The 25,802-nt window shown below is 32.7% G+C and overlaps 4 protein-coding genes across 6 annotated transcripts in view; 3 read left to right on the top strand and 1 right to left on the bottom strand.

Annotated features, from left to right (window-relative positions):
* LOC124636134 (pecanex-like protein 1) overlaps positions 1-5,347 on the top strand; it is a 33,429-nt gene extending 28,082 nt beyond the window's left edge. For both annotated transcript variants that reach the window (XM_047172061.1, XM_047172062.1), the window contains exon 26: positions 63-5,347. In XM_047172061.1, the coding sequence (XP_047028017.1) occupies positions 63-203 (141 nt within the window). In that variant the 3' untranslated portion in view covers positions 204-5,347. The remainder of the gene's footprint in view (positions 1-62) is intronic.
* Positions 5,348-7,376: 2,029 nt separating this feature from the next.
* On the top strand, positions 7,377-12,393 carry LOC124636684 (odorant receptor 4-like). The gene is made up of 10 exons (XM_047172846.1): positions 7,377-7,397; positions 7,548-7,629; positions 7,704-7,859; positions 8,293-8,472; positions 9,044-9,263; positions 10,428-10,524; positions 10,640-10,744; positions 11,360-11,448; positions 11,644-11,710; positions 11,862-12,393. The coding sequence occupies exons 1-10, from the start codon at positions 7,377-7,379 to the stop codon at positions 11,919-11,921; spliced, it is 1,077 nt and encodes a 358-aa protein (XP_047028802.1). The 3' UTR covers positions 11,922-12,393.
* Positions 12,394-16,737: 4,344 nt separating this feature from the next.
* On the bottom strand, positions 16,738-23,022 carry LOC124636440 (thioredoxin, mitochondrial). Of its 2 annotated transcripts, none has more exons than XM_047172534.1 (4): positions 22,892-23,022; positions 20,255-20,397; positions 18,789-18,953; positions 16,738-18,413 (listed from the first exon to the last, which is right to left on the bottom strand). In XM_047172534.1, the coding sequence occupies exons 2-4, from the start codon at positions 20,390-20,392 to the stop codon at positions 18,282-18,284; spliced, it is 435 nt and encodes a 144-aa protein (XP_047028490.1). In that variant the 5' UTR covers positions 20,393-20,397; positions 22,892-23,022; the 3' UTR covers positions 16,738-18,281. The 2 variants fall into 2 exon arrangements, with proteins under 2 accessions (XP_047028490.1, XP_047028489.1); XM_047172533.1 differs by lacking the exon at positions 22,892-23,022 and adding an exon at positions 22,383-22,830.
* A 552-nt stretch (positions 23,023-23,574) lies between these two features.
* LOC124636163 (kinesin light chain) overlaps positions 23,575-25,802 on the top strand; it is a 60,845-nt gene continuing 58,617 nt past the window's right edge. Inside the window, exon 1 of the mRNA XM_047172100.1 lies at positions 23,575-23,656. The gene's annotated coding sequence lies outside the window, so the exon portion shown is untranslated. The remainder of the gene's footprint in view (positions 23,657-25,802) is intronic.

Here is a 25,802-nt window from a genome sequence, read left to right on the forward strand (position 1 = left end):
AACTATATCATCATTTTTTGTGTGATAAAAAGGATTTTCTAAAATTCTCATTCCCTTGTCAGGTGGTACACAAATGGACGCCAAACCACAGAGATCCCAAACTCCGGTCACACGTCGACAAGAGCATTCTCCTAATACAAATAGACGATAAATTCGTGCCCATCGCCGAAAACTGCGTCCAAGACTTAGGCGATGAAGTATGAACCTTACGCCCTTAACAACAAGGTCGAAATCTGCGTGAACAAGTAAAGACTTTTTATAATAAACCATTAAATAAGTCTGAACCTTATTTGTAAGCAATAAGGTGTAATATCAAATACTCGGATGTAGGAGAATTTATTAACGGTTATTGGTGAAAGGAAATTAGACTTTACGTGTATGAAAATTAAGTTGATAGTAGCGTGCGTTGTACGCGTGATCTCGGTGGTGAATTGTGAACCTTATGTGTATGGTACTAAGGTGTTATGAAAAACAGTTAATTTGTTTTATTAACTCAATTAAACAGTTCCTTTTTACGCTTTAGCATGGTTAATGACCTAGTGGTAAAATAAATATGCCTGTTCTAGTATATTTTGATGAACATACTTAAATGTTTTTTTTTTTTCTAATTTAATAGTTAGTCAGACTTCTTTAATTTCTTATGTGGTATTAACACTTATGATAAATACTTATGAAGAAAAAATAACTTTTGATTCAGAATTTCGCGGGTCATTAATCATGTTATGAGTTTTACTAATTAAATTTCTGTCACAGTATAAAGATGATATAAATAAATGTGGGATTTAGTGGCAAAAAATAATGCGAATAAAGTTAAATACTGATATAATACCCTCTTGGACTTCTTTTAAAAATCTTATAATCTTAGCGTCTTAGCGTCTACGTCTTCCATCTTGTAATCCCAATCTTCATTCACTCTCTTTCACTCTTCATAGCTCATACATTCCTTCCCGCTCATTCATACGTCCCCTTCTACTCAGAATTCACTCCACATAAATATATTCAGTCATTATGTGAAAAGAGGCTTACAAAAGCAAATGGAATCAAAGTTGCTTGAAATAAATTGGGAACCACATAAATGATAAAAAAGACTTGATAATTGGTAAATTCTCAAAAATACGTACACCTTTTTTAACATATGGAATGCCAATAAAGAGTTAAGTATTGACTTTGCCCGCTGAGTAAAAATTAAGGGCGATTCAATCGTCCTATGCGTCCCTGAGCCCTAATAAGGCGTTAATATCAGGATACTATCAAGCCTTAAAAATTTATGAAAAGATTATATTGTCACAAACATACCAAGAAGATACCAAGTACAGATCTTATGACAACTATGAATAAGTTAAAATGAGAAAACTTAACGGTCTGAATAACTAAGCATTTTCAACCTTATTTCTTAAGCAATACGGCCGACTTTAAAAACACACAACATTTTATATGAAATTGGTTTCTATGTCTTAAAGAATAAGGTTGGAAATCGACTACCCAGTCAAATAGGATTTACTTAATAACAAGTCGTTTTGATTGACTTAAAAACTATAATTATGAAGCTAGTTAAATTGTCTACCATAAATTTAATCATAGGCTTAAATTGGATTAATGAAAACCTTTTTTTTTTACTTTATTTTTGCACTTCGCCATTATGTGTTGGTTAAAAATAATTTGTAAAATATTCCGTGTTATTAAAAAATAAGTTGCGTTCAATTGGGTACTGTGATGTATATGAATATGATTGTTTGTGGCGCAAGTTTGACTTTTACGACTACATACGAGCTTTTTATGTTTAGACTGTCAAGAATATAGTTCATTGTACGTGCTGATTAATTCTTGCCATACTTTGCAAAACAGATTTCTGAAAAATATGAAGAAGAAAAATGTAACACTGCAATAAAGTTCAGAGGAAAAGGCCTCATTTCAATTAATAAAATGAATGGCCGATTTACAATGATAGAAAAGGTAAACCTTGAATTTCGATATTTGAATATTACTATCGAAAAAGTAGCTCTTACGTGTAAGATTAAATCGTGGTCCATTTTATCATCTCTAAAGTTACGTATCTCTATAAGAATCAGATAATAAATTAACAAAGTAAAGGCCCGGTTTCACTGTTTACCTACAAAGTATCAGTTAGTTATCTGATAGTGAAATGCTGAAAAGGCTGCCTATAAAATTTGCCAGATATTGCTATCCGAACCGTGTGAAACCAAAAGTTATAGTTTTTCCTTCAGGTAAGTTCCTGATAGGCTATCAGAGACTTTATCAGTGGAACTGGCCATACTTCTTGTATATCCCGTTAGTAAAGGTCTACACAGACTTGCGACGCAACAAGCTTCGTTGTGTGTTGGTAGCTTTACATTGTAAATACTTGTAAATAATGTAAAAAACATATGAAAGAAATGTATATTCGTCTCTTTAATATATAAAGAACATCTTATTACAGTACATAAGTAGAAACCTTTTTTATTTTTGTTATTGTGTTGTAATTATTATTTTTTTTTGTCTAAATTCGTTTTGTATAAAACCTTTTGCTGCATAACCTTTAGTCTGACACCAAATGAATGTATTGTCTATTTAAATTATTTATAAAATTTAATGGAAGTTACTGCGTGTGTACTTTGTGGGTAAGGTCGAATATTCTTTGCCAGACTGTATTTTCTTTAAAAAATAACATTCGTAGAATTTGTTTAATAACACACAATTTATGAACGGATGCTTTTACCAGTTAAGCATTTGTAAAGAACAGATAGACATACAGACAGTATCGTCTTCCAATTGTCCGCAAACAAATTGGAATCTGGCTTGGCAATTGCATAAAAACACTATTCATAAAGAATAGTAGATTCTACCACATAAAGTAAGCCAGTAACTTTCTGTTCACTGTTGTTACGTATACTTATAGTGCATTTTATGTATATCACTGTATATGTATTGTTTCACTAAATCATTGATAAATTATAATGAAGACGTTGTGTTTTGCGAATTTAAAGGGGAGTGAATTATTCGTGTTGATGGTACTTACAGGTTTTGTTGTATGGTAAATTTTATTAGTTATTGAAATAATGATAATGAAGAGGTAACTATATTTTGCTGGTTTAAAACATGTAATTCTTATGAAGAATCGTAAAAAAGAGAATATCTTGGAAAGGGTTTCCTAAGTTTGAAAAATATGTCTATAGTTCTCTATTTACTTTATGTCAGTTACGGATATCTGATTACTGGTGTTATTTCGAAAACATAAAATTCACCTACAACATAACTACATTAGTACTGTATAAAATCAAAATAATTAACAGCCAGTTTCTTCATCAAAAGTAAAAGTCAAAGTAATGTCTTAAGTAAAAGTAACGGTCAAATTCATTTTTTCTATTAGTTTTGCTGTCACTTTAGCCTTGAAAAACGAATTTGACCGTTACTTTTACTTTAGACATTACTTTGACTTTTACTTTTGATGAAGAAACTGGCCGTAAATAAAAACAATTCACATAATCCCCTAAGCGTTGAGATAATTTAAAAATTATAACTGATTTGTTCAATTTTAATCGTCAATGTTTTTATGTCATCTGCTAATATTAAAACGGAATTAAAATAATACATCAATAAAATATTAACTCAGCAAGAGACATTATTTCTTGGACTGTTTCGTAACGATTCAAATATTTTGAAATCAAAGCTATTTTTAATCATAGGTACCTACCATGAATTGTGAAAGCAGTATTTATTTACGTTAAAAAATATCACTGGCAAAACATCATAATGGTTTCCGATTGTATTCATTTTGTTACATGTTATAAGAATATTGATTCTCTAATAATTAGCAGATGGTATAAAAATAATAAATGACTCTATTGCACTCTGCACTTTGACACATTGTGTCTCCTGTGGCTAACGTTCGCGTTTACTTACGCTTTTGTGATTTACTCAAAGTATTTTGGTCGGTCTACTTTCATATAATAAATTCATAATAATGTGTAATTTTAAAAGGTAGAAAGATTAAAGTCGTAATAAAAATAAACGAAGAAGTAATTTTTAAAATAAATTGATTAAAATATTATCATGATTAATTCTTACTGAAATAAATTATTGAATTAATCATTTAAATTGATTATTGTAAGTTGTTAATTTCCCAAAAACGCGAACGAACCACATCTAATATATATGAGTATATATTATATTCTCAAGTTGCCTTAATATATTTTAGACTGATTTTTTATAATCGTGATGTGTGTCAAGCCGAATATATTGATAGTTAAGATAACTGCGCTCGGTTCAATCATTCTAATGTTAATCGCAGTGTACTTATGAACTTGTGTTATGGCGGTTTACTCATTTACGTTCGTTCTAAAAACGGATATTTGTCGTATCTCAATGAAGGAAAACTGTACTCTTCTAAACAAGGGTGTTATGAGCTTAAAGTTAATTATTTGTAGCTGAACGAATGTGTGTGAATAATGTAATGAATATGTGTTTGTGTAAAAATCTTAACCTACGTAAACGTCTCTGCTGTCACCCAGCAGAAAGAATGAAATTATTTTAAATATGGGCTCTTAGTATTGTTCCTTAGATACCTATTATATTGTTAGATTGCCATGTTACCAATGTAAACTATATCTAAAAAACATTACTTAAAGCCTATATTTGAATAGAAATCATATTTTTGCCGAGTGTTAGCAGTCGTTTAAGTGAGTGATGACTATTTATCCTTAATCTTTTTGTATTTACCTACTGTTTTTGTCACAAATAAATGCCATAATGTGATTGTACGTAATTCAATAAACTTCAAAAGTATACCTCTTATGTTATCATGGTATACACGACAAATATCTGTATGAAAAAATCCGAATTTATATTTATTACTTTGCATAATCGGTAGATTTGTGTTGAAGATTGGTGTAATCTATGTGTTAGTCTAAATTGAACTCTATTTCATTGTAAAAGAGTAGGTATTTGTACAGTAGGAAGGCACAATCCGTCCACAAGTGATTTTTTCTGCATATGCGACTTATTTTCCTTTGTTTTTAATTTTGTACTTTGTTGATATCGACAAGAACATACAGTATTTTAAACAAAGGAGTCTTTACTACATAATTTGTCTTCCAGACTCAACATGAAAAAAAAACACATTCCAGAATATTCCTGAAAAAATATCGGCAACCAAGTATCAAATGTTTTTTTTACTTATTTCCCTATTTTTGTCGTCTGTTGTCGATGTCAATAAAGACTGCCGAATAGCATATGCAGACAAGTCGTGGTTGTTTTGTGAATTGACGTAATGTAAACCGCCGACGCGCCGTTGATTTGTGTCACATTATCAATATCAGGATTAATACTGAATTAAAATGGTACATGGATATTTTTGATTGTTTTATTTAAATTTTCTCCTTAATTTTGAAAATAATAAGAGGCTAGTAGGCCTTCTAAATGATTGAAATCAGGAATTAAGTTATTTCGTTCCACGAATGTTCATGGAACGAAACCGAACCTTCCATAGTTTTAACCGAACTAGACAGAACCATAAACCTTAGCAATTTGCAACTATTAATCAAGCCTAATAACGCATTTATTCCTAATTAACGTTTATGTCGGAGTAAAAGCACGAACGCTAACCGGTACCGCCTACAATTTCCCGAGATAATAGTAAAGATTATTGTAAAAACTTGTAATTAATAGGTAACTTTCCAAGTAAACTGACATTGTAAACAGCTAAACCGATTATTGTAAAAAGTAATTTATTCCGTAGCTGAAAGTACTCGCTAATCGGCAAAACAATAGCAAGATGCAATAATTGATTTTGTTGCAATATCCTCCAAAAAAACTTTCTTTCAAATAGACACAAGAAAAGAATGCCGACTTCAATAAACACACGTACCAAAAACATTCTCCCTAGTCTGACTATACTATACTGATACCCGCATGAAAATCAGTTCAGCGAAATGTGAGATAATCAAATAGATAATAAATCATCATCATCAGCCTATCGCAGTCCACTGCTGAACATAGGCCTCTCCAAGTGCACGCCACTGAGCTCGATTTTCGGCTTCTCGCATCCAGCTCCTGCCAGCCGTCTTGCGCAAAACGGGTAAACGAGTTCTAGAGTGGAGACCACGCCTCGGCAAACGTAGTGTAGGACGTCCTCAGGCACGGTGGAGTGATGATATTATTATTTAAGAGTCTTTGATTATGTAATGTAAATAAGAGTATAGAAAGTCATTTCTATAATTGAGTTGGTAGCAATACAATAGGGCCATTGCCTTCATATTTATTGCTGGCTTATTAAACAAGCCAGTCGTAAAAATAAGATATGAGATAAAACGAATAATTAAATATTGATTTACATTGAGTCAATGTTTAGATCTCCCGCTAATATAATTAAGAGGAAGCATTATTTGTTGTTTGTTTGCACCATAAAGGCTCCTAAACTATCGGACCGATTACAAAAAATCTTCACTGTTGGAAATCGAGCCCCCGGACTGGTTTAGAGGTAAAATTAAGGCTAAAAATCTTCACTGTTGGAAATCGAGCCCCCGGACTGGTTTAGAGGTAAAATTAAGGCTAAAAACCAAAGCTAAGGGCCCGTCACCTACAGGCTAAACGTATGATAAAAAGTAAATAACACAAAAATGAAATTATTTCTTAAAATAATCGTTATTTAAGCCTTACCGTAGCATGCTCGCATTAAAGAAATTACTTACCCATTATAAACGAAAGATATAGATAACTGTCCATTCATAGAAATCGTATATAATGTCTACAAATTGCAATAAAATGTAAGTAATTGTTCGGGTCAACGCTAATTCAAGTCATCAATGATAATCTTACACAATTAATTCGAATTTAATGAAGTAATAGGCGGAGACGTTATTTGTCTAGATAATTAGCAACATTTCTAGTTTTTATTTTTTTCAGTCTACCTTTCCCAAAGTTTTACAAGGCAACTTGACTTTGTAACTTTGATGCAAGTTTTTTCAACTTCAAGATTGTGTTGAGTTTACTAATTGACCAGTCGTGTACCTATTGGTCTTTCATTAATGCTTATGAAAGTCATTGTTAGGATATTTGGGTGAAAAATATAATCTCAATAGGTAGGTACCTAATAAGGTGACCTACGTGAGACAACTCCCTACCTACACTACGACCTCGTAAAATATTATTCTTCCAACAAGTAAGCCATTAAAAGTTATATCATGATTACAGGACCTGTTTTCCTATTGAAGATTTTGATTTATCTTTTCTTCTTCTCAAAAGAGAGACTTTTATGTTTTTCCAATTAAAAAATTTGAAAACATAAAAGTTTGGGAACCATTGGACTGAACTTGACACTACGTTGTAGAAATTTTCAGTATTTTGTTCATTTCTGTTCTGTTTCTGTTATCTTAGTCACGATGTCGTACACCGATCTCCCGGTAGACTACAGACAAACATTTGGCCGATACACTTATTTATTCAAATGTATCGGCCTCGATTTCTTTGACAATTCAACCAGTTATGTATCTTGGAATAAAATTAAATTACTTTTGTTCTGTATAACATTTTATCCATTTATTTCTACGCAGTTTAGTTTGCTTTCTGAAATAAGAGCTGATAATTTTTTGGAGGGTGTTCGCGTTTTGCCCGTTGATATCATGTTTGCTCATGGTAAGTGCACCTGATCAAGTTTAATATTTTATTTTCAAACAAAAATAAATATATTTTATGATATTGTGTTTTAGACATAGTGAAAATGATATTAGCTCTCGTAAGGAGAGCTGACTTAAGGGACATGATCCTGGAAGTCGGTGAGTTGTGGCCGAAGAACCTAGCACCCGATGACCAAAAGACTGTGATACTGAAGGCTTGGCTGAGGAAGATCAAGATTCCTCTTGATTGTAAGTTGTTAATTTTGATGTCAGACTTAAAATGTCAATTAGATGTAGGTGGAAAGGTACATTTTGTTATTTTTGGCGCATTCAATTTCTTGTGTACCAGACGTAGGTACTTGGCATGAAAGTCACTTAGGTTTCCTGAGCACCGCTAGGTGCCTTTTTGCTTACCTATTCATTAGAAAAAAAACATTTTCTTGCTTTGTTCTTATGACCTCAAATAGGTAAACGATGTTTGTTTTCCTAGAAGGTTAAATCTGTAGAGTTTTCTCTGAATAGCGCTGTAGGATTTTAAGCCATGGAATACTAATAAAGAATTGAGTAGGTATTGAGTAAACGCAAATATTCACCAGTAGTCGCGGTAATACCTAGCAAGTTTAACTAATAGATAACTCAGTACCATTTCAAGCGTTGCTTATACCTAAGTCTTCTTTTTCAGTATACTTTATGTTCGCAATGATGAACCTGGGCCTCTTCGAGTTAATACCATTCCTCATATCATGCTTCTACCTACTGAAGGGAGACAAGGTTTACCTGTTTCCCTTCCAATTGCCCAAGTTCTGGGAAGTCGACTCCATCATCACTTACCTACTCACCTATGTTTGGGAGGTGGTTGGCAGTAAGTACTTATGGCCTTACTACAAAAACTTTAACAACTGTTTTACACTTGTCTAAAAAAAATGTGGCTCCAAAATGAACCTTATGTCAACGTCATAATTTGACATTTTTTTAGACAAGTCTTAAACTGACGTTAAAAAGTTTTTGTGGTAAGACGGTTATTGTTTAACGTGTGAGAGAGGGTGAGTAGATAGGTATATGTACTTAAGGTACACCAATTTTACATTTAATGAAAGCAGTAACATAATGCGCGATCTTATCTCTGAGAGCGATGATGGTTGTGGAAGGTTGCCTCTTGATTTTTTCTTCTTCAAAGTAGCTTGTCTTCAGAAATTGTAGCTGCAAAGATCTTATATACTTACTCATCAATATTTTTGTCCATAATATAATACCTACTCTTCCAAAGGTGTGTATCTTGTGTACCAACCACTCTTATATCTTCCAATGTGGTTAATTCTAAGTTTATGTGTAGGTGGTCTTGGTGGAATGCATCCTTCATCATTCAGGATATTTTTGCAATCTTCCATTAATAGTAACGAGTTATCTTACTGGAACTTTTTTGTCTCTTCCAGCGGTGCCGTGCCAGATGTGTCTATACCTGCCTTTTGACTTAATAATCGTAATAATGACATCCAATGTAAGCGCACTCCTGCGACTGTTACAAGTGGACTTGAAAAACGCCATCAAATTGCGTGACGAACAACATAAAACTAAGAGTCATTTAAATGTTTCTGACACTCAGAGTTATGAGGAATTGAAACGAATTATTGAAATACATCAACGATTGTTAAGGTAAAGTCAAAATGCAAGATAATTAAAGTAAAACATAGGTAGGTACTGTAGTTTCATGCAAGATAATTAAAGTAAAACATAGGTAGGTACTGTAGTTTCATGCAAGATAATTAAAGTAATACGTAGTGTAGTTTTTATAAAACACGATGGCAGTCGAAGTAAAAAAAAATATTTTATGTTGGCCTAGAACAGTGGTTCTTAACCGGTGGTCCGCGAACCACTGGTGGTCCCTGGAGGCATTCCAAGTGGTCCGCGAAGCTTAGCTCCGCGACGTTGCTATACGTTATCTAACTTAATTTGTATCGACTTATAATTGCGAGCGGGGGTTTTCGCATGGACGTACGTAGGTATATCGGGTGTGTCGTACCTAGTCCCCCCATTCATGAAAATGTATGTTAAAAAAAAAAACTAATTTTAGGTGCATCGGCCTAGAAGTCGGTGGCAAAATTAACTTAGTAACATCCATTAGTTAGACACCGACTTCTAGGCCGATGCACCTAAAATTAGTTTTTTTTTGCTTTTTAGTGTTTTTGGGAAGTCGGTTTAATTTTTTTGTAAAAAAGTTTTTTTGTATTTGTCAACAAACAAAAAGTTAAGTACGTTTGGGCTAAATTTTACGTAATATTTGGTTGAGTCCGATGAAAATTTCGGGCTCGCTTCGCTCGCGTATTCAGAAACTATATACCCTTATTTTGGCATTTGTCAACAAACAAAAATATTTGGTATAAGTCGGATAAAAATTTCGCGCTCGCTTCGCTCGCGCATTTGGAATACTCTAACTACATAGGCGAGTTTTTCTTTATTTGCATTTGCTTACCTACACAACTGCCGACATGCGTTTAGCTTTGAGTAGAACTGACCCAAAAATTCCGATTTTTTTTTATAAATATTAAAGAAATTTGTGCTAATTTAGGTAAACCGAGGTTGAGGTGGTCCCCGGCAAGACAAACTTTAGTTAAAGTGGTCCCTCATGTCAAAAAGGTTAAGAACCACTGGCCTAGAAGCACTCATGAATGTCAAACATTATTGGTTGTAGTTTCAAGTTACCCATCCCAAAAGTTGCTTCCTATGGAGAAGAACGGGCAAGAAAGTCCAAGGTTTCTCTTCTGACGGTTCCTACCATCTTCAGGTAGTCCTTTTAAAATGATGTATTTAATTTCTCAGGATAGCGGACCAACTGTCGAGTATTTTCGGCTTGGTAATATTCATTCACGTTGCGTGCGCTGCTCTTGAAATCTGCTTCTTTGGGTTTCTGACCATGGTAAGTATCTATAGACATCATTATAATCTTGGGCTATTCCTTTAGATACCATAGTTCTTTTGTTTAGCGGTTATAAGGCCAGAAATATAATTTCCATTGAATTGGTCCTTTTCAGGTATATGGCGGTCTAGCTGAAACGATTGCTAATATGCTGACGGTTCTCAACGCAGTTTTCACTATTTTCCTCTTGTCACTCTCTGGTCAATTCTTGTGTGATACGGTAAGATCTAATCCCTACTAATATTATAAGTAAATGCGAACGTAACTCGGTCTGTCTGTCTGTTACGCTTTCACGTCTTAACCACTGAACTGATTTTAATAAAATTTGGTACAGAGATAGAGTTGACCTTGAGATAGAACATAGGATACTAGTTTCCGCCCGCGTTGTGTTCGGTTATATCGCATTTCCAAGAGAACTCTTCAACAGTACTAAATTTCATTAAAATGAGTTCAGTGGTTTAGGTGAGAAAGCGTAACAGACAGATAGAGTTACTTTCGCATTTATAATATTAGTAGGGATGGTGCGGGAAATATGTCGGCAATTGACGCAATATGGCGGCATAAAGTTAGAGGTTAATGGTGATGTGTGGGCAAGTATATAATGTGTTGTACTGAATTACTGCGGCAAATGAGTGTTTACGTACATATTTTTATAACCAATCGATAGCTGATTTGTGTACAGAGCATACAAAAGATACTCAAATAGAATAGGTACCGTGTTCTATGTTGTTAATGCGTCTGAGAGATTCCTAAAAACGATAAAGTAGCCTGTTGTATAATTGCTTGAATAAGTTTTTCCTTAACTGCGTTTGATGTAAAAACAAAACATTTTCAGAGTTCAGAAGTAGCAGATGCAGCCTATGAAAGTTATTGGTACGAAAGTGATCATAAAGTGAAGAAGCTAACACTGTCGATCATTATCAGGTAGATACTACCTAATAAACTGTTGTTTTTTTAGAAACCAAGTAGATGGTAAGGATGTTGGTCATTTTACATCTGTTATCGGATGACAAAATACCGATAACGTGTATCGAATTCAACGTACTATTTAACGTATTATTTTGTTAAAATATTGAAAAGTTTCGCCTACGAATTAAATGTTCTCTCAATTGTTTTCAGAGCTCAGCGGCCTAGCTATTTATCAGCCCTTGGATTTTCTCAATTGACACTCAAATCATTTTCTAAGGTAAGACAAATGCCAAGATTATTTGTACAAAATAATGGTTCTTGTTTAATTTGCGTCTAATAAACTGTTAAAGCTCTTTTATAATTTGGATAAGCAGGTACACCTAATAAAAGCTTTTTATTTAATACTTGGTGTATCATTTGTTTTCCAGATTATGAGCTCAGCTTGGACCTACTTTTCGTTACTGATTCAAATGTATGAAGAGACCTAAGTCGTAAAGGATGGGACATACATTCTTATTTCTCAGTCAACAATACCACACTTGATTATGAGCAACGAACGATATTCTACGAACTGCGTTTTTTTTTTAAGTTATACACATTATCCGCCTTTTTATTGTCCCTCTCTATGGGATTACCTCTTCTCATAGAGAAGGAATGAGCGTTAATGACTATGCGTAGGTACTCAAGGATTGGCGGTTTTTTCACGATGTTTTCCTTGACCCTTTATTCAGACACTGGTGTCCAAGATATACTTAGTAAAGTTACATTAGTGGCACACTCATACTCGAGGGGCTGGTGCTTTACTAGCCCACCACAACTTCAAGTTACACACAGCACTAGTAAATTGTAGGGAACTGTTCAATTTATTATGCACTGGCAAGGATATTCACTAACTTGTCGATTTTTATATACTCACGTTTAAAATATTTTATTTTGTTAATAAAGCAAATATTGTACAAACAGTCTTGTTTTATTTCGCCCTACTTGTATGCACTCTTTGCATATGAAATATGTTGGTACCTATACCTACATCAAATACCGTAAAAAAAGTGTTTTAGAGGGTAATTACGCAAAACTAAATACCTGACACGGCTGCTTCTTCATTCATTTTTCAAAGATACCTAGTGAAGGCCACTCAAAATGTAAGTAGGTATCTGTATGTAGTTTCTTAAATAAAATAACCTTTAAACATTATCCAAGAAAATATATTTGCTTCTAAGTAAAAACACAACTCGGTATTATTGTTCCACAATATTTTAAATTAAATTCAATTCCTTTTGAACTATGAGCAAAGTAAATAATTATTTAGTAGTTAAATAAACATTACAATTAGTTTGGACGAGTTCGGGGTTTTCTAGTTACTTACATAATTATTATTTTATTATCTAATAATACTTTTGATTCATGAATACCTCTAATTAATGAGAATACTAAAAGGTGAGACTATGCGAATTTACAACCTTTTTAAATGGTTGCCAAATTGACTATAACCGTTTTCGTCGACAATTCTCATTGGTCAGTTTAAACATTCATAGACAATACTTGTTCCTGATTGGTCCATTCGACAAACGGATGTAGTCAATTATGTTTTAAAAGCTCTAATTCTTGGTCTGTCTATGAGCGATTTAGAATCGCGCCTACTTACACACACATCTATTTGGACGACACCAATAAAGTGGGCCACTCTAGAATATTTAATTTCTAGGGACTTGTTTCATCCAGATGAAAATTCACTTAGTTAATTCTGTGTTACTCATTGAATTGAGACCATTGGGTCACCACGTAGGTAACAGAACATTAGGTTTTGATGATCTTTTTTAGTGATGACCCCATAAATCTCAACATGCATTAATTTTTGACTGCAAAATGTTGGTCACCGAAAACTATTTTACTAATATGTATTACTATTTTTCTTGGAAGTTATTATGAGAGAGATCTTTGCAGGGCCTCATGGAATCATCATTATATTGCATGCCCTTTTATCTAAAATCTAAGCAAATTATGGTCGCACTAATCTATGAATGGACCCAATTATGGTCAGGAGGACATATTTCTAAGCTCGACTATAATGGCGGATTTACATGGGGTAAATAGAATGCTAGTAGATGGCATCAGTGAGATTGGCTTCAAATTATTCAGCATTGAAACTACGCTACGCTGGTGTCTAGCACGCATCTCATTTTGTACGCAGTTAGCTACTTACCCGACGTAATTCCGGCCTGATTACCTACTTAAAAATTGCGTATACATAGACAAGCTCAGTTTACAATCATACAAAATCGTTGTTTACCATTGTCATTGCTCCCAACGCCGCGAGGTGCCTCACCGGAGCAATTTTATTTTCGCAAAGTTTTTTTTTTTCAATCTGTACGTGAACCAATGCTATGAGGTGGAAGATTTTGGTTAATAAAATTATGAGTTAAATGCTAGTCTTCATGCCAGATATTTAAGAGCGAGAGCAGAATTTAGCTTTATTAAAATAGTACCTATGTGAAATTGGTTTATCTACACAATTTTGTATGATTGATTAGTACATTATACGGGGTATATACAAGGTGCTGATTTGCATTTGTGCCATACTTCAGGAGGAGGGCATAAAATACGTAAATAATCGATTGGAATTACAGTAGACGGGAAATAGCTAATATGCACTGCTTTTTTTGTCATTGTAATATAGTATTTCAGAAGTAATCCAATTTTATGAATGAAATTTATGAATAATCGTTGCGTATGCTTTGTGTTTGCGTTTGTGAGAGGGCATAGTTTTAAGGCCAGTAACACACGTGTCAAGTTTAAATACGGCTGGTTGACATTGAAGGAATTCCGAAATTAAAAAAAAAAATACATACCAATTTTTTTGTTGATTTGGGTCGAGAATCATTAACATAATTACGTCCTTGAATATGGCACGGATGCAAATCAACAGCTTGTATTGTTAGGATGGACTTACAAAGCACCTAGAAATATTCTACCATTACCTACTGGCTACAACTATGACACACAGATTTGGTTAAAATCTATTTTTATTGAAGTCAAATGGTATTATTCCTTACTCAACACATTACACTTACACTTTAGATTGATTGTTACAGAGGAGGAAACGAGGTATAAGTCTCATGACCTTTAGAATGATAAGAGAGGCTCTATCTCTAATATTTTGCAGTTGCAGCCGAAAACCTACCTATACCTATTCTAATAATTTATATATAATATATGAGAATATTGTTTTAGCAATAAATGTATGCTAATTATATCTAAAATACTAGCTAGCGAAGGCATTATGTGAAGCAGAAAGCATTTGCGTAAGTATGCTTCTACTGAGATTTACTGAGGTTTGGTGAAACGTGTAGTTGTGTTAATGAAGAGTAGAATTCTTTTTATTCTGATAATGACACGATAGAACTATGTCTACTTATTTGAAAAAGTGTGTCTGGATTCTAGATGAACCCAGCACTTCCATAAAGTGATTTGCAATTCTATAAAATGTAGAAAGTGAAAAGTGCTATGTAAAAATAGATTTCTGGTAAATATTGCTGTATAAAATATAGTCAATATAAAGCAGGAATATATTTTGTTTGTAAAAAAATAGGTACAACAAAAATATGGCAATAGGTAATTGCAATTATTTTGAGATAGTTTTTTATAAAGTGGCCCAAAAATCGTTTTATTACCATAGATAGTAGTGACATCTAGTTAGCTTTATGTCAATACTTTTCATACTGGTACGGCCACTTGTCTATGTCAATAGGTACCTAAGCTTAGAAAAAGTTTAATTGATTTTGGTGTTCTTTAGGGAGTATAGTGTAAGTATAGTGTAGTGTAAGGCAGGCTCAGTATAAAAAGCCAAGATATGTTTCACATAGATTGCTATCTACATAAAAAAATACACACATTTATACACTACAACACACATACCATAGAAGAACGAAGTGAGACAGAGTGCTGAAAGTAGAAAATTGTGCGGAAAAATTAAAAAAATAAATTCATAGAAAAATATATTTTCAAACTTACAAAAAAATCAGACAGACAGACTAGGCCTATTATTTTAAACAAACAAATAAGCAACTGATGTTTAAACATAAAACTCTTATTTGAATACATTCAAGATTATTTAACGTTTTTGTAAATTGGTTGATGCACATTTTATTGTTATTAAAATATTTTAACACCAAAATTGTCTTTTTGCATAGGTAAGCAACACAAGATGGAACTATTTATTCGCTTATTGTGTTTAGCAACGGTGAATTACATTAAAAATTGTTCATAATTATTTTCCACAGATAATATAATGAATCGTAACAATGTGTACCAACCTCAATAAACATTGAATAAATATAACAATACATTAACTAACATAGGAACAATAATATGTACCTTATAAAGATAGAAAGATTTTCTGCGGATTTCAATAACCAATCAATTAAGAGTTTTGCAATTTGAGATTGGATTATAACATTACTGTTACATCCTTTTTATCATCCCACTGCTGGGCACAGGCCTCCTCTCACACGGAGAAGGATTGAGCATTAATCACCACGCTTGCTCAATGCGGGTTGGTGATTTCAGACTATATACAGGGTGTGTCGTTCACAATCACATTAAATCTAATCACATATACTTTATGATATTCTATGGCGAATTGTAAAAAAAATAAGCTAATCCATTCAGTGGTTTAGCCACAGGAGTCATTTTTAGTTTTTCTAATTTACAACATCATGTGTAAAGCAGATATAAAGTTAGGAGTATCGAATGTTTTGATCAGTTGACAACTGTCAGTTTTCAAGGGAGAGTTTCAATTGTTTGTAATGACTGACTTTTATGTGGTGTTCTAATTTTCGCACATTTTTATTCTATTTACTTTGTTTGAAAAATGCATTTTTTTATTTTTACGTATTTTTCTTTTTCCTTTGCGCTAATCGACATATAATAACCAGTATATTAACGCATTTCATTTAATGTGATTATGAAGGACACACCCAATATAGTCCAGGTTTCCTCAAGATGATTTCCTTCACCTTTTTTCAGTCATTGGTGTCTAAGATATACTTAGAAAGTATATACAAACTTAGAAAAGTTGCATTGGTATCGAACCCACATCCTCATACTCGAGAGGTTGGTTCTTTACCCACTAGGCCACCACGACTTTTTTTGTGACACTAGCTTCATATAAATTATGTCACAATCTCTAATCGCAAAACAACGATTGAATCGGTTATTGACATCCGCAGTTAAACTATGTCAATATTATCTATAATTGGTTATAACCTAAGGCAAGGTGTAAAATGCACCACAAATATATTTTTAAAAGATTTTTCTAGATGCCTATATGTCCTCTTTCACTTATCTGTATTGTTATTATAGACAACCTTTTTCGGACTTATATAATACTCATGAAGTCATGCATCGATTAAAAAATAAGTTCTTACATAGCTTGAGATTTGTTGTAATATTAGATTAGAAACATAAATAATTTTATAATTGGTTATTAATTCAGAAATAGATGCAGAATGATGAGAGTCGTCAAATCATTAAAATAATACCAAGACATAACATATAAGAATACAAAGAAAGTTCATGTTTGAAAAAGGCTAGATTTTTCGAGAACTCGATGAAGTCTAGTCAAATATTATTAATATCATCTAGATAGCAGCAGACGTTTTTAATATCTCATTCGAGTTCTTGATCCTCTTTTCTAATACAACTATTGAACAATAAGTTATCAATTTGCAAGAAAATGCACTAAGTCTTAATTTAATTCGTCACACAACTGAAAATTCATAAGACAAAATGTGAGATAATGGTGCACCTTCTTACAGATTGATTAAAACCATAGGTAACAACTAAATAAAATGTATTGCTTCAAACGCCATTTTATAACTAGTACAGTTAGCATCATAAACAAATAAGATATTGCGATATCACAGGCGTTATTATTGTTCTATTATAATACTCTCATTGAAAATAATAATCCAAAAATGATTGTTTTGATGCTCTGATAAAATAATAATTGATAAATTAAAAAGATTTTGATGCTGACTGTACATTTAAAACATAATTACAAAAATAACTGATATTGGCTAATTTCCTTTATTATTATTTACAATATTAGATGTCAGCATGTGTTTCGATAGTAACCTTTCTTTTCTAACCTATTTATAGCCAAAAGTCTTATAAAAATCACACAATTATATTTAGTGTTGTGATTATTCTGCTGTCTAATATTTCCATCACCCAAAAATAAGAGCTTTCACCCAATTATATTGATATACCTATAGCTTATCTACACTAAGACAAGATTTAGGCGTTAAGTTGGATTTCCATTGACGGCTCAGCACATTACTTTGAAGTGGCAAGTAAAAATATTACTACCGGCCAGTTTCTTCATCAAAAGTTAAAGTTAAAGTAATGTCTAAAGTAAAAGTAACGGTCAAATTCGTTTTTTCAAGGCTAAAGTGACAGCAAAACTAATAGAAAAATTGAATTTGACCGTTACTTTTACTTTAGACATTACTTTGACTTTTACTTTGGCTTTAACTTTTGATGAAGAAAATGGCTGTTAATAATATGTCCATAAGGTTGAAATGTCAATGTAAATGTCTCTCTGTGCCGGTAATAAGCGCAATTCCAATGTTAACTTTATGGAGCAGTGCCGTAAATGAATTCTGAGTACCTAATACCATTAATCCTAGCTGCATCATACTCATTACACATCATGACTATTCCAAAATCAAACATTTAAATTCAAACCAGCTACAAAACCAACCAAGGAGCTCTTAACTTATCAAACCTTTTAGCATCCCCTACCAATCACAGGCTGACATCTCTAACATTTATATAGTCTGTGGCATTTACGCGCTGTCCTGTTTCTTACCAGCCATTCGTTCTATGAGCCCTGTGATCATGTCTGCGTCTACCAAACCTATGAATTTGTCCACTATTATACCGTTTTTTATTGCTATCACTGCTGGCACTGCTTTTACCTGGAATTTTGATAAAAAATACAGTAAAAATATATTATGTAGGAATTAAGGTTGTGTGAAGTGTCTGCACTCGCTTTGCTTACGCTCAGCAGAAATATTTTAAAATAAATTGATATCAACTATTGGAAATGGAGCGAATGAAAAGAACAGTATTCACAAAGGCGCGAGCGTAACGCTACAAATTATCGACAAAAAAATAGACACTCCAGGCTTCTTCAGAAAGTTGTTATAATAGTTCTATCGATAATCCAAACTTCGCATGCAGCTCAACTCTATTAAATCGCCTCATTAAACAGCAAAAACCGGGCCATCGTTTATTTTGCTAAGAATATCATTATTTTCGAATGAATTATGAATATTAGATGTTATGTTTACCTCAAACGTGTGCACCAGATCAGCATGATCTTCTACATCCACAACAGCCAGATTTAAGTTATTGAGCGGTTCAATCAGTTCCTTGAGCTTCGGAGTCAGAATCTTGCAGGGCTCACACCAGTCTGCGTGGAAGTTCACTATTACTGGCTTATCACTGTTCATTACCTAGAAAATATATTAAAAAAATATTAGGTAATTTTGTGTGTGTGTCTTTTTTTTAAGCTTTATTTCCGTGCCGTGCGTCTGTCGTTTCCGATGGGCAACGGCTTTGAAATAGACTCGCATAGCCAGTGCGTGGCAGCCGGGCATGAAAAAGATGCGATAGGCCCGTGGTTTGAAAAGATAACTTTAAGATGTCTGTGTTTGAAGTTTGGATCTAGAGTTACATAGACTTGAGTAGTAAAAGATAATTGACTTACTTACTTAATTGATTTAATATTTAATATATTTATTACTAGTTTCTGCCAGCGGTTTCACCCGCATCCCGTGGGAACTACTTCCCGTACCGGGATAAAAAGTAGCCTATAGCCTTCCTCGATAAATGGGCTATCTAACACTGAAAGAAATTTTCAAATCGGACCAGTAGTTCCTGAGATTAGCGCGTTCAAACAAACAAACAAACTCTTCAGCTTTATAATATTAGTATTTATTTATTATATTGTGGATGAGAATAAGGAAAACTATTTTTCAGTAATTTTTGTAGCCCAAGCCATTTAGATTGGACAGGCAGTAAAATGTTGCTATGATGACAAGACCACCAACTTTATTTATTAATATAATGATAATGAAGAGATAATTATGTTAATTTCGTTTATAGAAGAAAACCCCAAACTTTAATATGAATACATACTATCAGATAAAACGTAGTTCTTATCACTCACGTAATTTTACTACAAAGATAAACAAAAAAATACTATTAGACAAGAGATAAAAACGCCGCAATTTTTAAGACATCAAATATCATTAAATATTTACTTTTGCATGGCAAATAAGAAATATAATAATAAATTTCGGAATGATTCATAAGATTGTGACATCATCAAATCAGTCATGAGATGAGGTCATGAATGTGTGACATAAAGTGTACATAAAGATTTTCCTGTACCTTGTCATAGAAACCAGTTTAGCAGATAGAGTGAACTTATTTTGTTTTTTCATAGTTTTTATTTATAGGAATACTCTATAAAGAGCTTATGAAGTGATTATTTTTTTATTGATATCTAAGACAAAAATGTAGCTGTAATTAATATTTTGTAATCTGAGACCTAGCAGGAAATACAGATAAGTTGGTGCTTCCTATATAATTTTTAACCTATTTTCCAATAAAAAGGGGGAGGTTCAAATTTAGGCATTTGTATTTTTTTTACAAATAAATTATTATGTTTAAATGGTATCTTACCATGGCTTTTACCTTTTTGGTGTATAACTTTAATAAAATTTGTGTATTAGTTGCATGTATTTCTTACCTTATTAACAAACTCGTCATTATTTTTAACTAGTATGGTCTCATTGTGTACAAGTGATGTAGATATAGGAACAGCTCTCCTCAAGCTGGCTAAGCATTTGATGGGTGACCGCAACCCTTGACTTATTGCATTGGACATATTGACTGAAACAAAAAGGTTTATATAGATTATGATTTTAAAGGAAAAATTAACATATTGTAAATTCCAGAATTAGTGAAATATTAGTTTTATGTTAATGGTTTAATGATTAATGTATCATGCACTGAGGTGAATGCAAAATAAAGCTTTACCATACCTGTCTTCTAGTACCTACTAACAATTAAATTATAATTTATTATACATTTTATAAGATCAAAAATATGAAGGCTTGGTTTTTAGTCACTATGTATATTTTTTGATGTAATAAAAATCGAATACATAAGATATGAATATGAAATGTATGTAATAAGTAACACAGCTAAATCATAGTAAGTTTCAACCTTATTGCCAAGGTGATAAAGTTCAATAGCAGTACTTTCTTAGAACAACTTTTTTTTAACAAACATGTGAGAGGTAAATGATTGAAACTGAACATAGTCAAAACAAATGTTATCATCAATGATTCATTCAACTTAAGTTTGATATTTTAAACTTAGTAGATTGATTAATTTGTTTACTATTCTTATTTTTACTGATAATGGTATAGTAAGTTCAACTCAGTCTTGCGCGCGGCCTTATGTGTGGGTAACCCTTGTACATACACAGTGACTTTGTGTGCGTGACAAGAGGTACAGTCGGGTACAAATACAGTTATTTAGGGGTTACGGCTGTTTAAAGAAAAACAGTTATTACGTAATTTAATGTTTATTTATTTATAATGATTCTGAATCGCTACTTGAAGAATGATGAATTTTCGGATTCGCTACTCTCACCGAGGTAAATTATAAATTTTGACTCCATGTCAAAATGTCTATAGTATTTTTCTTTTTTCTTTTGTACATGTCGACAAGTATTACCCAACATCCCTTCATCAATATGACTTAAACGTTCATTTATGAGTTTCATTATTTCCGTCTTATTTTGGTCGACATTATGAGAAGCAATATTATTTTTTAAAATTCCCCACACATTTTGTTTACATTATTATACTAGATTATACGTCTTTTTACATTCTTAGTCCACACTTTTATTTATTGTCCGCGTATCCCGAGATCTAGAAAATATGTAAGGAGTATTTAATTCATCTTAGATATTTCACCTCATTTATTTCTTAGATACTGTCAACGTCAATTTGAAAAAACTTATGAGAAAATAATGAAAAACTGTAAAATGTAATAATAAAAAGCTTTGAATGTTGTTTCATTTTTTGAAACGCTACCTGACTCCTTAAACATTTTCTCCGTGAAGAACTAGACATTTTCGTAAACGACTGTACCCATAACAAAAAGCGATAAGAACACGTCATGCTCGGACGACGTCACTGTCACACGAATGAAAGTTGTATATTTACAAGCCGACGCACACATAGGGCCGCGCGCAAATCTGAGTTGAACTATCTATAGGTATATTTTTAGAAAAGTGTATTCATAAACTTTTATCTCACTTTTATTTGGCCCTATTCTTTCTAGCTTACAAAAAGTATTTACTAAAACAACAACAAAAAAAGAAAGTTAATTCAAAATTAGAATGCAGTTTTTATTTTTAAATACAGTGCCAGTTTTAAAACTTAATTATATTTTACATAAATACTTTTTGCAAATGATCTTGGTCTAATTTAAATAAGCTAAGATAATGAGTACTTGAAGCTGTAAAGGTAGGCATTGTGTACAACATGATAAGTTATGCTATGTTCATAATGAATTATTTAATGTGCACTTGATAATGATGGAGTTGAGATAAGAAAACTGTCTCAGGGTTAGATGTGAGTACCTATAGATAAAGCTTAGAAGAATTGCACAGAAATAAAACTATTTTGTTCAAAATCGATTATTCTATAAGGTCTAATATGGATAAGTTTAGCTAATATGGCCCATTTTTTTATTCAGTTACCAGGTTACCTACAGTATCAACATACAAATAAACATTAATTGATAAAAAATGTTAATGAACAAAACAACAAAAATAAACTGCAACCAAACTCGGAACTTACCAAAGCAGACTATTAGAAACTCCTTACTTTACGCGTTTCAATGGGCGTTACACAAACATGAACTAAAGCGAATAGACCGCCAAAAACCGCACTGATGCACAGAAATACCAGAATTACATATCGAGGCACATACAACTTGTCGTAAAAATTGGCACTGTCTGTACTATGCGACTCGCCTTTTGGCAAACACACCAAAATCAATGTAACCAAAGAAGATACGATCAGAGCTACCTTCCCGATGCTGTGTCCTGTACGCACCGAAACCCAGCAGAGAACCAGAGTAACGCACCATAGCATCGTCAGAAAGTACAACCCCACGCCAAAACTATTCATTTCTGTTACAATAAACAAAGCGGATAGACGATAATCAGTAAAAATAGTTTAATGATCATGCAATAAAGTTAGTGAAATTACTCTCGTTACAGTAGACAGTACATATATAGATTAGTTATGACAGCTCCCCACAAAGCAGTTAAATCATGTTTTCTGTGAATTATAATGATAAAAACCTGAGATGTATTTTAATTTTCACGAAACCACAACCACTCGCTGCCACTGTTTGGCCAAATGTCAAGAAAGTTGTCATGTCAACGGTGATCTGTCATTTATGAAATGACAGCGCTCTGACAGTATGACGTTTGAAAAAATGATGAAAAAATAAATCCAAGCGTTGGGAAACTATTGAGTTTTCGTCAAGGTCATGAAAACTCGAACTCAAACTGTTTTTTTAAATGTTGACCCTGCTTTTAGATAGCTGCAGTGTAATAAAACTACTTGTGATCTTCTGCTTTCCATGATCCTCTGTTAGCGGCATTAAAACGACTCTTTACTAGGTACTGTAAAAATATAAATAGAGTAAAAATACATGCCTCATCTCTGCCGAGTAAAACTACAATATAATATACGCTGTTGCTAAATTCTCTTGTAGCTGTTTAATTATAATAATTATGCATAATGCACCTCTTATTTAAACAGATGATTATTTGAAACGTTTTATAACGTTTCATTTTCTTTCTGTAAAAGTTAAAAATGAATGTTTATTTTTGTGTTTGGACAAAATATGAAACTTTAAAAACTGATAGCCATAAAGTTAACATATTTTTAATTTTATGCCTAACACAAATCTTGAAATTTTTTATGTTTAACAAATAATTAAACGTATTCAAGATTACAACATGGCATGATGGGCTTCAAAATCGTTTTGACATTTATGTTGGTAGCATTGGCAACAGTGAATTTTCTAGTGCTGTGTATTGCTGTCAATAATTAGAAAGGTGAGTGATTTTCCTAATTATTTCTTAGTTATTTCATGTTGTTTATGCATTTCTTTGTAGATTTATTCTTCAGCTACAAGAAAATGGTAAATAATCACGGTTAACAATGGGCAAAACAACGATATAACCGTAAATTTGTAACGCCATTTTCCGCTTCGGAGATCTATTCTAATGTATTTTTTTATAATAAGGTGCCGTGACTAAGGAATTGGATTTTATTAGTTCTGTCAGTGTTACAAAAAGTTTTCTCTTCGGTGCGTTGTTGAATGAGGAATGCTTTTGGAGTTTGCAATATTTTGATTACTTATTCATTTCTGATGACTAATCTTTGCTAACAAGGTCCAATTTTGCGAGGGCATCTAAACGCCAGACTGCGTTTACATTGTGAAGTAACTGACCTACTATTGATTATTGTTCATTAAGCAGCCCTTTCGCAAAGGGCAACTACCTGGACGCCCTTTTCCTGGCCTCGCGAAATTTAACACCTGCTCTTTACTATCTCCAAGTGTATTCACGGTTATTGTGTAGTTTTAATCAGAAATGATAAACAATTGATTAAATAAAAATGTGGGTTTATTTTACTTGCTTAAAAAGTATCAATCCTACCCTTTCTGATGGTTGTCAATAATAAATTCAAACTTTACTTTTGCCCACAATAGTTTGGATATCAGCTATACTTAATAAACTATTCATAAGGTAAATGATTAAAATTGTGACAAAGTTGCATAAATTGCCAAAAGTATGTTACTGGCATTAGTGGCTAAGGCTGATTTGATTCGGCCAGTAACTAGTTATGACATACTCTAACATCCGTTCCTATATTCTATCTACGAGTTGTTTTGCTTACCAGGGATAATAATTTGACATTGCATGTAAGGGGCTAATGTCAAAATTCTAAATCTATCAAGAAAACTAACTGATCGGTAGAATATTGGGAAAGGCCATTTAGCCATATAACATTATGATTTCCACATACTTTGTGTAAGACTACTGATGTTAGCATGATATTAAAATATATGATGTCATGGGGAGTGCCATGTGTCACAATAGTGCTTTATAAAGTTGTGTACACATTATCTATTAACCCTATTAAGTTTATGCAGAATATTGTGCTAAGATTTATCATCGTAGCAGCTAATTTGGATTTGTAATGAAACAGTAATATCACTTTAAACCAAACAATGATTATTATCAACAAATGATGCAGTCTTTCAGGATATTATTTTTGGACTGGATATGCTATCTGCAACAATATATAATCATACCTATATTTTTAAATGAAGTCATAGTTTCATCACAAAACACAACTCTGAGGTGTCAGAAAAAACAAAGTACTTACTCTCAAACATAATTATTGCAACTACAAACCAGTTTAGTAAATTATTCACACTCATGACCTAGACCTAGCATTTATTTCTAGTCATGACTGAAGTGCATTGTATTATACTTCGGCCGTTCAGAGAATGCGTTCCTGACACCTATCAGTTAGTCACGACTAGTGATGGGCACAACATAACACTGAGTTCGTTACCGTTCCTTCAAAATGAACCGCCGCATTATTTTAAGATTATTTTCGTTTTAAATTGGCGGAATCATTTGTTTTATATTTTAGTTATTTAAGTGGAAACCAAAAAAAGGTAATATTCATATAATAAAATTGTTTTATTTATTCTTTGTTACAAGTACATTGAATTGAATGTGCGAACAGAATATTAATCAGACTCCGATTTGCTTGAGGAGGTGGTGTCTTCATCATCATCTTCGCCTACATGTATAATTATATTATTATCAATAACAGAATCAATCCTGATATCTCGGTCTAACAAAAGCCGGGTAATCAAATAAAAACAGATCGAAAACACTTGAAAAACGTGGTCTATGCGCACGAAACGACAACGGACGACTGTTTTAGCGTCACAAAATGGCGGCCCATAACGCCATTTGGGGTTACCATTTTTAATCTAAGTATAAAAATGCGGTTTGGTCATAGTTTTATTTTTATATTTCATAAAAGTTATAATTAAGTCTTATAGTCCATTATTTTCCAATTCTTAAAAAGAAAATCAAAACGTATTATTTTATATTATAACTGTATAAGAACAGATTACGATACTTGCCTGTTATTTTTAGCACAGCACTACAAAAT

The sequence above is a fragment of the Helicoverpa zea genome, chromosome 14 (genome assembly GCF_022581195.2).
Source record: "Helicoverpa zea isolate HzStark_Cry1AcR chromosome 14, ilHelZeax1.1, whole genome shotgun sequence".
NCBI classification, from domain to species: domain Eukaryota; kingdom Metazoa; phylum Arthropoda; class Insecta; order Lepidoptera; family Noctuidae; genus Helicoverpa; species Helicoverpa zea.

Coding starts and splice junctions, on each gene's coding strand:
- LOC124636684 (XM_047172846.1), top strand. CDS start 7,377: ATGTCGTACACCGATCTCCCG. Junction 7,398..7,547: donor TGTCGTACACCGATCTCCCG/GTAGACTACAGA, acceptor ATTTCTACGCAG/TTTAGTTTGCTTTCTGAAAT. Junction 8,473..9,043: donor TGTTTGGGAGGTGGTTGGCA/GTAAGTACTTAT, acceptor TGTCTCTTCCAG/CGGTGCCGTGCCAGATGTGT.
- LOC124636440 (XM_047172534.1), bottom strand. CDS start 20,392: ATGTCCAATGCAATAAGTCAAGGGTTGCGGTCACCCATCAAATGCTTA. Junction 18,954..20,254: donor ATGACGAGTTTGTTAATAAG/GTAAGAAATACA, acceptor TATATTTTCTAG/GTAATGAACAGTGATAAGCC. Junction 18,414..18,788: donor ATCTGGTGCACACGTTTGAG/GTAAACATAACA, acceptor TCAAAATTCCAG/GTAAAAGCAGTGCCAGCAGT.